This window comes from Manis javanica, chromosome 8 (genome assembly GCF_040802235.1).
Source record: "Manis javanica isolate MJ-LG chromosome 8, MJ_LKY, whole genome shotgun sequence".
Taxonomy (NCBI): domain Eukaryota; kingdom Metazoa; phylum Chordata; class Mammalia; order Pholidota; family Manidae; genus Manis; species Manis javanica.
The window spans coordinates 10836286-10852046 of record NC_133163.1 but is presented as its reverse complement, the minus strand read 5'-3'; the positions used below and the strand labels follow the sequence as shown (position 1 = coordinate 10852046).

General features: G+C 35.8%; 1 protein-coding gene across 9 annotated transcripts in view; it reads left to right on the top strand.

Moving 5' to 3' along the window:
* UNC79 (unc-79 homolog, NALCN channel complex subunit) overlaps positions 1 to 15761 on the top strand; it is a 238393-nt gene that overhangs the window by 91818 nt on the left and 130814 nt on the right. For all 9 annotated transcript variants that reach the window (XR_012133711.1, XM_073241936.1, XM_073241935.1 and 6 more), the window contains exons 8-11: positions 7060 to 7124; positions 11267 to 11355; positions 11978 to 12018; positions 14208 to 14236. Coding sequence is in view for 8 of the 9 variants with exons in the window: in XM_073241936.1 (XP_073098037.1) it covers positions 7060 to 7124; positions 11267 to 11355; positions 11978 to 12018; positions 14208 to 14236 (224 nt within the window). In the remaining variant the exon portion in view is untranslated. The remainder of the gene's footprint in view (positions 1 to 7059; positions 7125 to 11266; positions 11356 to 11977; positions 12019 to 14207; positions 14237 to 15761) is intronic.

Genomic DNA, 15761 nt, shown 5'->3' with positions numbered 1-15761 from the left:
ATGTATTGTGAATATGTTCTCAGTCCGGGGCTTCCTTTGTAGGTATCTCAGGAGTGTTAAATTTTGATACATTTCTATTTGTCAGATTTTTTCTTTTGTGATTCTTTCTTTTGTCTATTCTAAGGTTAAGAAGAAATTCTTTAATGTTTTATTCTTGAAGTTTTACAGTTTAAGCTTTTACATGTAAGTATATCACATTTGGAGTTAATTTTTATATATAGGGGAAGGTAAGGGATGACCTTTTCCCATAAAGATATCCAGTTATTCTAGTTCAGTTTGTTGAAAACATTATTCTTTCCACATTGAATTACCTTGACTATTTTGTTGAAAACCAATTCACTACATATGTGTGGGTCTATTCGTAGACTCTCTACTTTATTCCATTGTTTATCCTTACACCGATATCATACTATCTTGAATACTCTATAAGTCTTGAAATCATGTACTGCAAAGCCTCCGGAGTTGTTCTTTTTCAAAATTGTTTTGACTATTTTAAGAACTTTTCATTTTCATTAAAATTTTACTATCAGTATGTCAATTTCTACAAACAATCTGCTTGGATTTTTATTAGGATTACATCGAATATACAGTTTAATATGGGGGAGAATTGACATTTTGAGCAAATTGATTTTTGCGTATTGACTTCATACCCTGTAATCTTGCTAAATTCACTTGTTAGCTTTTGTAGCTTATTTGTAAATTTCTTGAGATATCTCTGTGTACACGATTATACTGTCTCGCAAATAAAGATACCTAAAATGTTTCTTCTTCCTTCCTAATTTGTATATCTGCCTGCCTCCTTCCTTCCCTCCTTTCCCTGCTTCTGTCCTTCCTTTCTCTCTTCTTTTGGTCATTATACTGGCTCGTATCTCCAGTTCTGTGTTGAGCAGAAGTGCTGAGAGTGGATATATTTATTTTTCACCCTAGTCTTTAGGGGGATAGTATTCAGGCTTTCACCTTTAAATACGATGTTAGCTGTAGGGTTTTCACAGATGCTTTTTTAACTCTCTGTCCTTAGTTTGCTGAGAGTTTTTAATCATGAGTTAATGTAATTCTGGCCGAATGTATTTTCTCTTATTGAGATGGTCATATGAGTTCCCTTTATTCTGTTAATACGGTAAATTACATTCATTTGCTTTACCTTGTTTAGCCAACCTTTCATTCATGGGATAAATTCCACACTGTTAGCTGTATTATGTTGTCAAATTCAATTTGCTACTTTTTAAAGTGTTCTTGTTCCTCCATTTATAAGGAATGTTGATCTAGTTTTCTTTTATTGTAATGTTTTCATCTGGTTTCGTTTACAGAGTAATGCTGACCTTATAAAATGAGTTGGAAAGTGTTTCTTCCTATTCTGTTTTGTGAAAGAGTTTACATGGAATTTGTGTTATTCCTTAAATAGCTAATAGAATTCTCTGCTGAATCCATCTGGACTTGGGGTTTTATTTGTGGGGAGGTTTTACATTATGAATTCAATTTAATAGCTATGGAGCATTTTAAATGTATTTCAGTCACATTTTGTAATTTTGTAATCTGTTTTTTGAGCAATATGGGTCTTTCACCCGGCTTGTAAAATTTATTGATCTGTTGTTCTTGATGTGGGTAATTTATTTTCTATTTTTTAATCATTAGTCTATCTAGGAGGCCTATCAGTTTTACTGAACTTCCAAAGAGCCCATGTTTATTTTTATAATTTTCTCTGTTGGTTTCCTGTTTTCAATTTCATTGATTTTTGCTTTTATCTTTATTATTTACATCCTTCTACTAACACTGAATTTAATTTGTTCTTTTTCTAACTCATTAAGGTGGAAGCATAAGTCATTTATTTTGGACCTTTTATATTTTCTAATATAGGACTTCAGAGCTACATATTTCCCTTTAAGTATTGCTTTAGTTGTATCCCACAAATTTTAAATGCTGTGATTCAAAGATTTCATTGAATTTCATTATGGAATATTTTCTAATATTCCTTGTGATTCTTTCTTTGGTTTATAGTTTGTTTAGCGGTGTGTTTTTTTTATGTACAAATATTGATGATTTTCTAGATAGCTTTTTGTAATTTATTTCTAGTTTAATTCTATTGTGGTCAGAAAACCTACTCTATGATATCATCCTATCTAGATTTTTGAGGCTTATTTTATGAACCAGAATGTTGTCTATTCTAGTGAATGTTACATGTGGCCTTGGAAACAATGTCTGTTCCATGGTGGTTGAGTAGAGAGTTTTGTCATCAATTAGGTTAGGTTGTTGTGAATATTGGTCAAGTCTTTTATTTCTACTGATTTTCTCTCTGCTTGTTTTATCATTTACTGAGGGAAAACTGTTGAAGTTTACAGCTCTAATTATGGACTTATTTCTTTCAGTTCTGTCAGTTTTGCCTCATGTAATTTGAAACTCTATCATTAGATGCACATGCGTTTATGGTTGTTGTCTTGATGAATTGACCCTTTCCTCACTGTGAAATATTCTTCTTTGTATTACTGGTAATATTCTTTGTCCTGAAATCTACTTGTCTGATATTTTTATAGATACTCCAGCTTTCTTATGATTAGAATTTGTATTTTGTAACTTTTCTATCTGTTTACTGTAACTTGTTTGTCTTTATAGTCTAAGAATGTTTCTCACAGGCAGCATATATTTGGGTCATGCTTTTGGAAAAACAATTGTATTTTGACCACCACTGTCTTTTAGACCATTTACATCGAATATAATTATTGTTTAGGCCATTTATGTTTAATGTAATTATATATATAGTTGGGTTTAAATCTCTCATCTTGCACTTGTTTTGTATTTGTCCCATCTGTGTTCCTTTTCTTTTTAATATCTTACCTTCTTTGGGGTTAATTATTTTTTGTATTCCATTTTTTCTCTGTATTGAGTTGTTAGGTATATTGCTTTAAAAAAATTCTCTAGGGTTTATAATATGCACCTTTGACTTCACAGTCTACCTTCAAATAATATTATAGTAGTTTACATGTAATATAAGAACAGCGTGCTTTTTCATTTTCCCCCTCCCATTCTTTTTGTTCTTGTTATCAAATATTTTACTACTATATATTATTAGTCACATAATACATGGACATTGCTTTTGTTTTAAACAGTAAGTCATCTTTTAGTAATGTGTTAACATGAGTAGAAAGTCTTTGGCAGTTATTCACTGTATTTACCATGCCCAGAACTCTTTATGCCTTTGTGTAGGTCTAGCTTCTATCTGGTATCATTTTCCTTCAGCCTGAAGACCTTCCTTTAACATTTCTTTAGTGTCTCTCAGCTGGCAATGAATTCTCTTATCTTATTTTTGTCTTCAAATAGTCTTTATTTAATATTCATTTTTGAAGGATATTTTCACTGGGTATAGAATTCTAGGTTGACAGTTTTTTTCTTTCAGCATATTAAAGATGTCCTTCCATTGTCTTCTGGCTTGCATTGTTTCTGACAAGAAATCAGCGATCATTCTTATCTTTGTTTCCCTGTAAGTAATGTGTCTTTTTTCCTGGCTGCTTTTAAGATTTCTCTTTATTATTGGCTTTCACCAATTTGATTATACTGAGTCTTGGTGTGACTTTCTTTGCTTTTGTTTTGCCTGAGATTCATTGAGCTTCTTGGATCTGTGGGTTTACAGTTTTATTGAATTTGAAAAGTTTTGGCCATCGTTTCTTCAAATATCACCTCCTCCTTGGGCTTTTAACCACATGTTTATACTGCCTGATATTTTCCCACAGCTCACTGAAGCTCTGTTTATTTTTCTTCCAGTACTTCAGTTTGAGTAGTTTGTGTTGTTATGTCTTAATTCACTGATCTTTTCTTCTGCTTTGTCTAATCTACAATTAAGCCCATTCAGTTAATTTTTCAATCTGATGTTATATTTTTAATTTGTAAAAATTCTGTTTTGTTAAATTACATCTTTCATTTCTATCCCCACCGTGTTCATGTTTTCCTTTAATATGTTTATAATAGCTGTCGTCAAGTCCTTGTTTGCTAAACTACCTCATTCCTGTAATTTCTAGGCTTGCTTTGATTGGCCAGTTTTTTGCCCCTGATTATGGGTAATATTTTCCTCCATTTTCAAATACCAAGTTATTTTGGACTGGATGCTGGATTTCATGAATATTACATTATTGAGTGTCTGGATTTTGTACTCTTCCATTACAGTGTGTTGAGGTTTCTTTTGGTAGACAAAATACTGGTGGATCATCTTGACCCTTTCAAGGCTTGTTCTTGTGCTTTGTTAGGGTGAGCTTGTAGTGGCCTTTTCCCTAATGTTAGTTTATCCCTAGTACTAAGGTATAATCTCCTAGAGTCTTTATTGAAAGTCTCAGGTTTTCACTGTGTTCTCTCCACTGTGGCTGTTTGGAACTCAAATATCTCCCATCCCTGTATGAGATGTAGAAATTATTTAGCTTACAGATCTCCCATAGCTGTTCTATGTGCAGCCTAATGGAGTTTTGCCATACACACATTCAGGTTGATATAAAGCCGAAGACCTAAAAACACTCCTACTCATGTTTCTGGAGTTTTTCTCTGCATAGCTCTTTGGTATCCTACATAGCAAATTTAAGCCACCTTGCCTCTCTAAACTCCAGTTTTTGTCCCCTCAGCTCAATGAAACCAACCTACTGTGCTTATCTTTCCCCCACTGGGGCCAAGGTATGGAAATTTCTTCCAGGAAGAAATTGGGGGATTGTAGGACTCATTTCATTGTTTCTCTTCTCTCAGGGGTTATTGAGAACCTATACTACCTCTGCCCAATTTCTGAAAAACAGTTGTTTCATATATATTTTCCAGTTTTCTAGTTGTTTATGGTGAGAGGATAAGTCTGATACCAGTTACTTTCTCATAGTTGGAAGCAGAACTGTTGTCTGCCATGTTTTATACTATATGCTTTGTTTTTATTTTCATTTTTTTGTTTGTATTTTATTTTCAAGTGAAAGGAAATCTATCATAACTATGTTTACCATATGGTAAAATACATAGATTTTCCTTATATAGGAATTAATTGTAGTGCTTTACCCAATCACAAGTACTCTATCCTCAGAGATTTGATTCAGTAGATTTAACATGGATTCCAGGCACCATATTTTGAAACCTTGATAAGTGATTTTTGATACACAACAAAAGCTAAGAATCAGTTTTAGTGTGCTTAAATGTAGTATGACTTTGGCAAACTTAAATGAAGTATCTTACAATCTGTTGTTAACTCAATGACACTCTGTAAAAATGGAATTAAAAATTAGAGGAGTAGGACCTCTTTGATATCCCCACCATCCACATATAAAACATTAATTTCTGGCAGAGCAGGAGACTTTAGCAGCCTGATCAAGTGCTATTGCTATGGCACATTCTGATTTGTTTGTGTCTGTGCCAAGCACTTGTTACAAATTTTGAATATTACTTCTATGTGTATGTGTCAAGAACTTCTTAATATTTATAAGATGATCTACAAATATTCTCATAATATATGAATTCAGAGATGATAAGCAGATTTCATCTTCTGAGTCAGCTCTGTTTTGATTAGTGGTGACTGCCTGGATCTCAGTGCTGAGAAGGATTCAAAGGCCAGTTCTGGACTCAGCAGAAAGGCATGCTGTTATGGATTAGTGATGTCTGTCATGAATTTGGGATTGGAGGAATAGGGCACATGTCTCATGTATTTGCAACTTTTGTATTGGTTAAAGGCAATCATCTTCTCTAAGTTTCTCTAATTACACAAGAAAAGTTTTCTTACTGTCTATATTTATCCTGACTTTTCTACATATAGGAAACAAATCATATAGCTATGGAATGCCTATATTCAAATTATTCATTCATCCATTTCTTATTCATTTCCTCATTCTCTCTAAAAATATAATCAGTATGATAGTATATTTTTAGACTAGTGGTTTCTGGTCTGGATTTCTTGTCTTCTTTTTAAATAAATAGATCCATTGTATATTTTTAAAGGTCAGTGACTCTGTTGGTCAGATTTTCCTGAATCCCAAGTCAGACACATAATCTTATGTGTGGTCTAATAATTTGAAGTTGAGACACTCCTGGATAGACTTTTTTTTACATGTTTTATAGGTCTGTATCATTAATAATAAATATTTTTGAATTAAAGTTGGATATGTAACTAAGTAAGAAAATCCTCTCACCTGCAAATTCTTGGCCTAATAATTATATTAGGCCAATCATAGTCCTAAAGATTAGAATATAACAATTTAGCAGAATGGCCTACTTTCAAACATACCATCCTAATATATATATATAGTTTGATGGAATATTGTTAAGTGCTCTGGGCTACAGAATCATCTGGATGATGATAATTACTTACTGTGACTCTTGTTTGAATCTATCCCAGATCACTTGGTTCTTGTCCTTATTCTGTGTATATACTGTGTTAAGGAGTTGGGTGTTTAGTTAGCAAACTAGCAGAGGTTACTCTATGGATCATGTGTGTAAGAGAGATGCATTTTATTTGGGCAAGAAACTCATCTTCCCAGGCTCCACATTTGATGGGGTTAGGGTGGGAAGTGGAATGGTGAAGGTTGTCTTATTTGTTTCAGTTATTATCAATTTGAAGCCATTCCTGGTGCCCCAAATCTAGGACGTTTAGCACTGTGTACTGTCTGAAAAGATCAGTGGCAAAAACCAAGAGATTTTAGTTCTAGTCCAGCTTGTCATTTACTAATTCTGTGACCATAACAAGTAACTTAAAATTTTTTACTTTAACTTACTCATATATGAAATGAGGTTAATGATCTGCTTTAACTATCCCACAGAGTTTGGGAGGATCACATGAAGCCATAGATGGAAAAGCCTTTGAGAACTTAGTAATGGTATCTTTGTGAGATAATATTGTGGTACTGTTTGTCCTTGTTTCTCCCCGTGGGAAAATGGATGGAGTTGACATCTTTGCTGTTTAAAAGTTTGTCACAAATTTAAGACAATGGTTATTTTAGGTAGGTTTCTGATGGTGGTTCTTTTAAAGAAAAAAGAAAGCTAGTGAAGTATCTACTGTGTTTTTATGGGGACCCAGATAATGTGAATGAGAAAACTCACCAGCTGTGCTTTGCTTTGCAGCTTGGAATCCCATCCATTGCCAGCACACTGAATGCCACAACGCAATCAACAAGCCCGCTGTGAAGGTACTGTTTCATTAGACCTGGCACCTTAGTGTATTATCAGTGGTCAAACTATCAGGAGCAAACTATTGAATGAAATGGAGTACACTGCCTTCTCTGTGAAGCAGAGGTCTGTGCTCTTCAGGAATCTCAAGCACTTCCATGTTCCATCTGACTGTTCTTTGGTGGATTGTTTCAAGACAAAGCAACAAAGAGTGGAATCTGCAGGTTTGGCAATGAGTCTGTAGCACTGAGCTAATTATCAGGGTAACCCTGGTGAAACACTTAGCTGGCTTCTATCTGAACTAATAAACTCAGGAAAATGTACTTTACCCTTGTTTTCATGTGTATGCTTCACATTGTGAGTGTCTAGTATGTGGCTATGTGAATTCAAGAGTCATAGGACAAAACTAGATAACATTGTCTTAGCTAAGATCACAGATATGACTTAGCTGAAATGGCTGGGAGGTAGTTGGATAGAAAACACATGGAAAATTATAGTAGAAGCAAGGGAACATAGGTTTAGAGGTCAAGTCCCTTTCTGGAAGTCACACAGCCAGCACCAGGCGCCTCGACTCTCAGCCTTACTCTTTTTCTACCACATCAAACCGGTTCTGTCCTGTTATAACTGAATCTGTGATGTTCAATATTAAGAAAGATAATCACACCTTTTAACAAAATTACTTGTGGTATATTTGTTGGGTACAACACTTGGCTGGAGAGACTTGTGTCTGGATTTGCAAGAGTTCATTTTAATGTTATACAGAGGGGGAGTTAGGTCAATTGATTAGAATTCGCAGTTGCTTTTTAGAACCTAGTGTTATGGGAGTTTGTCTCCTTTGTTCTATGGATAGGAAGGCTGTAAAGATTACCAAATAATAGAAAAACAATACTATCATTTTATGGAAACAGCAGAAGAGATAAAATAATATATAAGAAACATAAATATAAATGGAACAAAAAATGTGTTTCCCATATATCAAAAGTGACAGAGGGGTGCCAGAACAGTGTATCACCCAGATGTATCTTACTAATGGGGCATCCTCGTATTAGTATGCTTGATCTCTGCTTTTGATGAAGGCAGATGAAATGAATTTATGTTGAGAAAGAGCAGGTGAGAGTCACCAGCCAGTGGAAGCACAGTCCTCACGCATTCTGTTATAGGCGCCCCTCCTCTGAACTTCCATAGATATTTGAGTTTCTTGGGTGTAAAGACACTTTGAGTCAAACGCATGTGAGTTCATGTGCTATCCATGGACTTCAGCTTAAGCCTTCTGAGGTTGAGGCTTGCACGGTTTCCTTGCTTTGGGTTCTATTTCTGTCTCTTCCTCCCCTTCCTACATCACAGCCCCCCTCTTTTGGTTCACTCCCATCAGCGGGAAGGAGGTTCTTGCTGTTTAATTTTTCCAGTTATTTTTTTCCTTGAATTTTGTGTCAGACTGCATTCTCAGGAATCATCTGATTTCCTGATTACTGATGATTTCTGGCCTCTCCCTCACAGAAATGATCCTAAATTAGATTTTTTTCCCTCTCTTTCAGCCAGACACCCCAGTCCACCCCTCTGGCCTGGCCTTGCTTCTCTTGCAGGCTGTTCCCTATAGTCAGTCCTTCAGAACCAGCCGAACCAGCCTTCTGCTCTGTCATTTTTACGTTAAAGTGAAGTTCACATAACATTAATCATTTGAAAGTGAACAATTCAGTGGCATTTAGCATATTCTCAGTGTTGTGCAACCACCACCTCTATTTAGTTCCAAAACATTTTTATTAACCCCCCGATTTTACTTTCTGAAGCCGATCTTTCCTATAGAGCTTCCTTTTGTATTTTTACTCTGCTTCCCAGAAAGGTAACATTCTTGTGAAAGCTTGCTGTGCTGGGGCTGTTTGCATGACACTAGTTCTGGTGCAGTGTTGAGCGCTCCCCAAACCCACATAGAATAGACCATATGATGTGCAGGTCAAGGGTATCCAATGTCCAGATATGTACAGAACAATGTTCAATGAAAAGGAAATTAAGGAATTTTATGGTATGATAACAAGTCAGTTTAAAAACTACATATTATGTATATTTATATTCATACTCGTAGTGAAAAACAACCAGTAATGCTCATCAGAATGTTACCAGTGAATTCACTGAGATAGGGGCTTAATGAGTTACTTAGATTTTCTTCTTTCCTTTTCTCCATTTTCCTAAGCCTTTCCATTGGGCATATATTGTATTTATAAATAGAAAATAACTATTGTTTTAATGCAGTACTCAGATATGAACGTATTCATATGGGTGTAAACTGACCTGCTCAGAGGAGAACAGAACTGGCACTGCCAGCCACAAATCTGATGGGTCATGAATAATTCATTTAACACATCAGAGGTCAGCTAGCTCATCTCTAATAACTCTATGGTTCTGATATCCTGGGAATTTTCCTTTTGAGTGGAATGAAAAAATATCTTTACCTGGCAGAGGTATCAATGACTCATTAGAAATGAGAGCAAAGTAACTATCCTGAAGAGTTGTAGATGAGGTGCATGGGAAAGATGCAGGGAAAACAGATTTATCCTCACAAAAAGCTGGTAACTCCATGATACTGAGGTGTACCACTAGGCAGCAATGATTTGCCAAATAGAAAAGTTTTATCTATTTTGCTTGCAATATGTTGTGAAAAAGTACTTAGGCAAGAGCCAAGAGTTGTGATAGGATTTAAAATGAAAATATGTTGAAATTTATTGTGCCTTATATTACACTCTGCTTTTGATTTTACTTGACTCTATTTGAAAATCACTGTATGAATTACTTCGGAGCTCCGATAAAATTATTTAATACAGGAATCATCAAACTATGGCCCATAGCCAAATATGGCCTGCTGCTTGTTTTTATAAATAAAGTTTTATTGGAACACAGCTGTGATCACTTGGTTATGTATTGTGTATGGCTGCATTCATACTACAACAGCAGAAATGAGTCAGAACATATGGCCCACAAAGCCTAAAATATTTACTCTCTGGCCATTTACAGAAATTTTGCCAATCCCTGGTTTTAACACACCAAAAAGCAGTTAATCATTGCATGAAAGGAAGTATGAAACTTATTTAAGGAAAATTTTCTCACTGGGCCTTTAGCATCAGGGACTATGTAATTTACAGATTTTGATCGTATAATATTTTAGATTTAGGAATTCTAACTCTTGTTTCCCCAGTCATTGAAATTCCTCAGGATTTTAACTTTAAATAACAGGCTGTTTGAGTTATAAGTTCCGTTCACTTTCCCCTTCAAATCAGTAAAAACAACTAAAGAAAAGGCAGAGTTAAGTTCCAGAAGAATTTGTATATTAGGCATATTAACTGCATAATCAGCTATAGCATGGATTGGTTCTTTCTTCAAGGGCAGCAATAAAATTCAAAATGACTCTGGTAAATCATAGAAATTTAAAACGATGCAAAATTCAGCTAGTCATCTGAATGTTTTGTCATTTGTTTTAAAACATCCAGACTTTGAAATATCTAGGTGATCAACTATAAAATTAACATTTTTCATCTTTGTGCTTATTTATGCTAGTGGAAACTCAGCCATAAATAATCCAAAATTGAACAGGGCACGGCAGGGTTAAACCAACTTCAGGTCATTGTATGAAAAGAAAGATGCCTGAAAATAAAATGTTGGATAATTGATGCAGAACTTAGATTCCAGAGTAAGAGAAGTGAATTAGTCAATATTAGGTTCAATGCCAAATTTTCTGAGTGAGGTATATCTTAAGCAAAATTCTCTACTGCCAGCATTTTGGTAACAGTTATGACTTTTTAGTCTTAGTAATATATTTTCCTTTCCTAAAGATAGAGAACTGTTTAGAGATGGAATTAATATACAAATAATATAGAGGTAATTTGAGGAGCCATTGAACAAGATGATTTTTTATCTTTGTAGAATAAAGGTGGATTTCCTGATTCTATTTGTTACTTGAATTGCAAATAACAGGGGAAATGAAAAACCACAGAAGCCACATTTAAATATCCAGTGTGGACTCATCAGCCAGTGCAGGAAAAATAATAATAGGTTGAATGGGTTTTACTAAAAATGTTTATTCCTCTATGCTTTTAAAAATATATATTATTGAAACATTTGTGCTCATGATATGGGGCTGGAGAGTTCATTCCTGTCTTTTCATGTGTTTCAGATGTGTATAGACCCTTCCCTGTCAGTAGCTTTGGGTGATAAACCACCCCCATTGTATCTCTGTGAAGAATGCAGCCAGAGGATTGCAGGGTAAGTGTAACGGCTCTCAAAGAAAAGGAGATAGGGCAATAATGAGAAGCTAAGAGCAATCACTTGGGCTTAAATTGGTTATTACCCACATTTCCCAATAGTCTCTGCTTTTTAAAGGTTAGTCTATCGGATATTTACTATATAGTAAATTTTCATTTGAAAGATTTCAGCTTTGAAAAATTGCAATATTTCTCTCCATGTGACAAGAGAAAGCAATTCCACTTAATAAAGCAGTTCCAGTTTTCAAGTGACCCGGTGAAAAAGGCCACAGAGAAAAATAAAGAAAACTGTGGTTTTCGAACATGACATATAACTCATAGGGGTTCTCTTTGCTTCTTAGTTTCACAGAATCACACTCAGCTTTGTGCAAGTCATGTTGTATTTTGGTTGGCTTAATTAGCATCTGGAAAGTATCATTTAAAGATAACTGGATATGATGAAATGTGTATATTATAATTTAGCTGGAATGCAATAGGCATTTTAAATGTTTATTACGATAGTGCTCTTTATTTGATTTCCTTTCTATTAAAACCTTTTTAGCAATAGCATGCATCTTATAAACATACATGGGGAAGGTAACATTGCAAAGAAGCTCAAAAATGAATTTCGTTTTTCTTTATAGGGACCACAGTGAATGGTTGATTGATGTACTTCTGCCACAAGGTATGGTTTCCTTCAGGAAGGATGAATGACCAGTCACGACTGATGGCATGGTTCATCTGTCTCCTTTTGTATGGTCTTATTTTACAAAGACAGTGACCGAAGTGTTGTATTCTGTGAATACTCATTGATATACAGCATTATATCAATGTCTTGCTTATAATATACCCACACATTTAATAATGAGGTAAGAGGTATCATCTCTGCCAAAATTAAGGGTAGATCTTGGAATTAGGATTCTGTATGACTAAAACCCTGGCGAATTACGTCTTAAAGGATTTTCTGTATAGATAACAGGTGTTGCCAGTGATGTGTGTGCTGTGCCAGGTCAGAAAGGGAACAAGGAACAGCAGTGGGGGGAGCAGAGAATAATGGGTCTTTCCTCTGACACTGTTGCTAGCTTTGTGTTTTTAGGGAAAATCATTGACTGGCTCTGTGACTCAGTCTCCCCATTAGTAACGTGGAGATAAAGCATATCTGATCTATCTGAACGAAGAGACGGTACTGTAATGCTTGTAGTTTGTTAGAGTCCTGAAAGCTATGCCCCATTTAGTCGGCAGGTCCCAGCCAGAGCATTCCTCTGCAGGTGGGGAAGCAAGTCCCCAGCTACCTCACTGGAGGCTGAGATGACCAGGAAGGGCTGAAGGGTGGAAAAGCTGGAGGCATACTGAGTGCAGATCGGGCATACGGGAGGAACATGACCTATGACTTCAGAGGTAGATTATAAAGAATTTATATAAAAGGACTTACATAAAAAGGGATGTAAAAACCCTCTATTATCTAAATTCAGTGAATGTTTCTTTTTAAAGTTAAGGCTTTTACTTGATGATAATTACACTATTTCTTTGTAGCCTAAGTTTTAATATTAGGTCATCTCAAGCTTAAGAAATATGTTAATTTAGTGAACGCTCCGTCTATAAAATGGACCAATAATGTCAACCTCTGTAGCTTTCAAAGAGACATTTTGAACATTTATGTAAGAATAGCTGTGAAAAGGTTTGGGCTTGTGTGGATAAAAGTAACATTTTTCCCCCCTTAAATCAAGCTACCTTGTTAGTGAATTTCCAGGGCTATGAGGTAAAATGCAGAGTCAGGTTCTAAGCTGCATTTTAAATATCAGATATGTTGCTGAATTCTGGCCATCATCTCGAGATGATAGTCATCTTGGGAAAAAAATTTATAATAACTTTTCATTGTTTATCTAGAGATGTGATGCTAACCTCAGGTTCAGATAAAACTCTTAAGATAGCGAACTGGTAAATAACCATTAAGACACAGCCAGTTTTTAAAATGAGTTGTAAATTTCATTGATTTAGTATCCACTAGTTAATAATTTCCAAGCAGAGTTTGGGAGCCATTTACCTTTGGTCCTTTTAATAAATTGTAATGTAGACTATATTAGAAGTAATGGCTTATTAGTTCATGTTTTGAGCACATACTATTCCAGGAGGAATGTTAATATATTCTTGGAAAAATTATTTCCTAGTACTCTCAAGCGTCAATTTTCATGGAAATAATTGGCATGCTTACTAGAAAGAGCTTGTTACCCATGTGTTAAAGTCAGTCCTGAGGTAGAAAGTAGTTGGACAGCCTCACTCCAACTGGCCAATCCTGGGTTTAAAAATTGCTTTCTCTTAAATAAGCATGCAGCTGGTTTTGCACTGGTCAAGAACTGATATAACTAGATAGTTCAAGTCTAGGTAATCCAAGTTAGTAAGTTTTTTCGACAGTTCTGATACAGCAAATCATCTCCATGCTGAAACTCTAAATTTATCACATCAACTCAGTGTCATAGTATGAGGGAGGAGCAGTAAACAGGAATCCAGGGACATTAGCTCTAGAACTGCCTCTATCATTTATAGCCTGGTGATCCTGAAGAAGTCATACAACCCTCAATTTTGTTCTTTGTCAATGAGGAGGTGAGATTAAAGTTATTTGGCTTTACATGATCTGAATTCTAAGTCATGACTGAGAAAGTTGAATTACTTTTAAGAATAGGTGGAGTATTTGCAGCATGCAGGGGTTTTTACCTCTTAAACATAAGTTAGATGACAGTTTATGAGACAAGCGAGAATCTGGTTTGCCTAAGTCTTGAGGGTTCTTAATAAGCTTGTTTTTACTCCCCTTCATGGCTGCCCTTATTTAAAATGGGCTTGTTCTTTGTTGATATTTTGTGTACCTTCCCCTTACAGCTGAAATATCTGCTATATGTCAGAAGAAGGTAAGAACAAACCATCTGTGTGGTGGGGCATGGTTTGCTGTGTTTGTATGTAAATTCATTCATTGACATCTGCCTCATTTCTGCACCATGGTTTCCCAGTATGTACATGTCAGTGTATTTGTGAAGGGGGAAAAGAAATAATTTAGCATGCAAGATTGCTATGTCTGAATGGTCTCTATTTCCACTTCTGCTTTTGCTTATCCGTATTATGCAAAATTTTTTTGATAAGTAATTGGGAATAAAAGCATATGTGTAATTCTGGGATAGAAATCTATTTTAAAAAAAGGTTTGAATGGCAGTGCAACACATGAAACTTAACTTTGGTAATAGGTGTATCTTGAGGCCAAAAATGTTTATTGCTTAGAGTGCAAATGACAGACTATACAGTCTGTCAAAAACATATCCAGACTGACTTTAAATGGAAAATATTCATTTGTATATAAGTTGAGTGACATCTTTACTTAAAGATTCCACCTCCAAATTTCCTTTAGCCACTTTTCATGACAGTTTCCCTAAGCCATTAGCATTTTCTTTTCTTGTTGTAATTGTTGAAAAGTATAGAAGAAGGCAGTATGGTACCATACAAAGAACTTTGGACTAGTTGGTTGAGATAACTTGGGTTCTAGCCAGCTCTATCCCTGCCTATCTGTAAGACCATCTACAAGTTATTTAAACTTTTTAGGAGTTGGTCATGGGTGGGTATACCTTTAGAGAGCTGTTTCTGTTATCTATTGCCACATAGTAAACCATCCTAAAATGTAGTGTCTTATAACAAGTTTATTTGGCCCCAATTCTGTGGATTGGCAATATGGCCTGTGCTCAACCAGGTAGTTCTTTTGATAAATTCCTCTAGGCTCACTCACATATTTGAAGTCAGTTGGTGGTAGGCTGGGGATTGGCAGTCCCAGATGGCCTCAGTCCCCTGTCTGGGTCCTCATCTGGGATGGCTGGAATGTTTGGGATGACTGGAGTGTCAGGCCCCGCCTCTTCTCATTAGGCTAGGCTGGATTTATCCCCATGGCAGCAGTGTCCTGGGAGAGTGAGAGAGGATGCTGCAAGGCCTTTGAGGCTGAGGCTCAGGAATGTCACAGCACTGCCTTCTGCTGCCTTCCATTGGTCAGAGCAAGTCCCAGGGCCAGCCCACATTCAAGGAATGGGGAAATAGACTGTTCCTCTTTATAGCAATTATGCCAAGAATTTTGTGCTCATATTTATCACCATCCACCCTCTGGACATAATTACTTATATTCCATCCATGTACAAAATATTCTCATCACATTACAAGATTTCCAAAAGTCTTAAATTCCCTTATCTTGTGGTCTGCATCTGGTCTGGTTACTGATGAACTCCTTAGGTGCAAATTCTCTCGATCCAGATACCTGTGAACTGAAACGGCAAGTTATCTTCCCCCTACCCACCCGACACAAAATGATGAGATAGAACAGGGAAACAGCAATAGACCTCTGTTCAAAAAGAGGAAGAGGGAGCCGAGAGCCATCGTTGGTCTGTAGCACATCCAGACTTG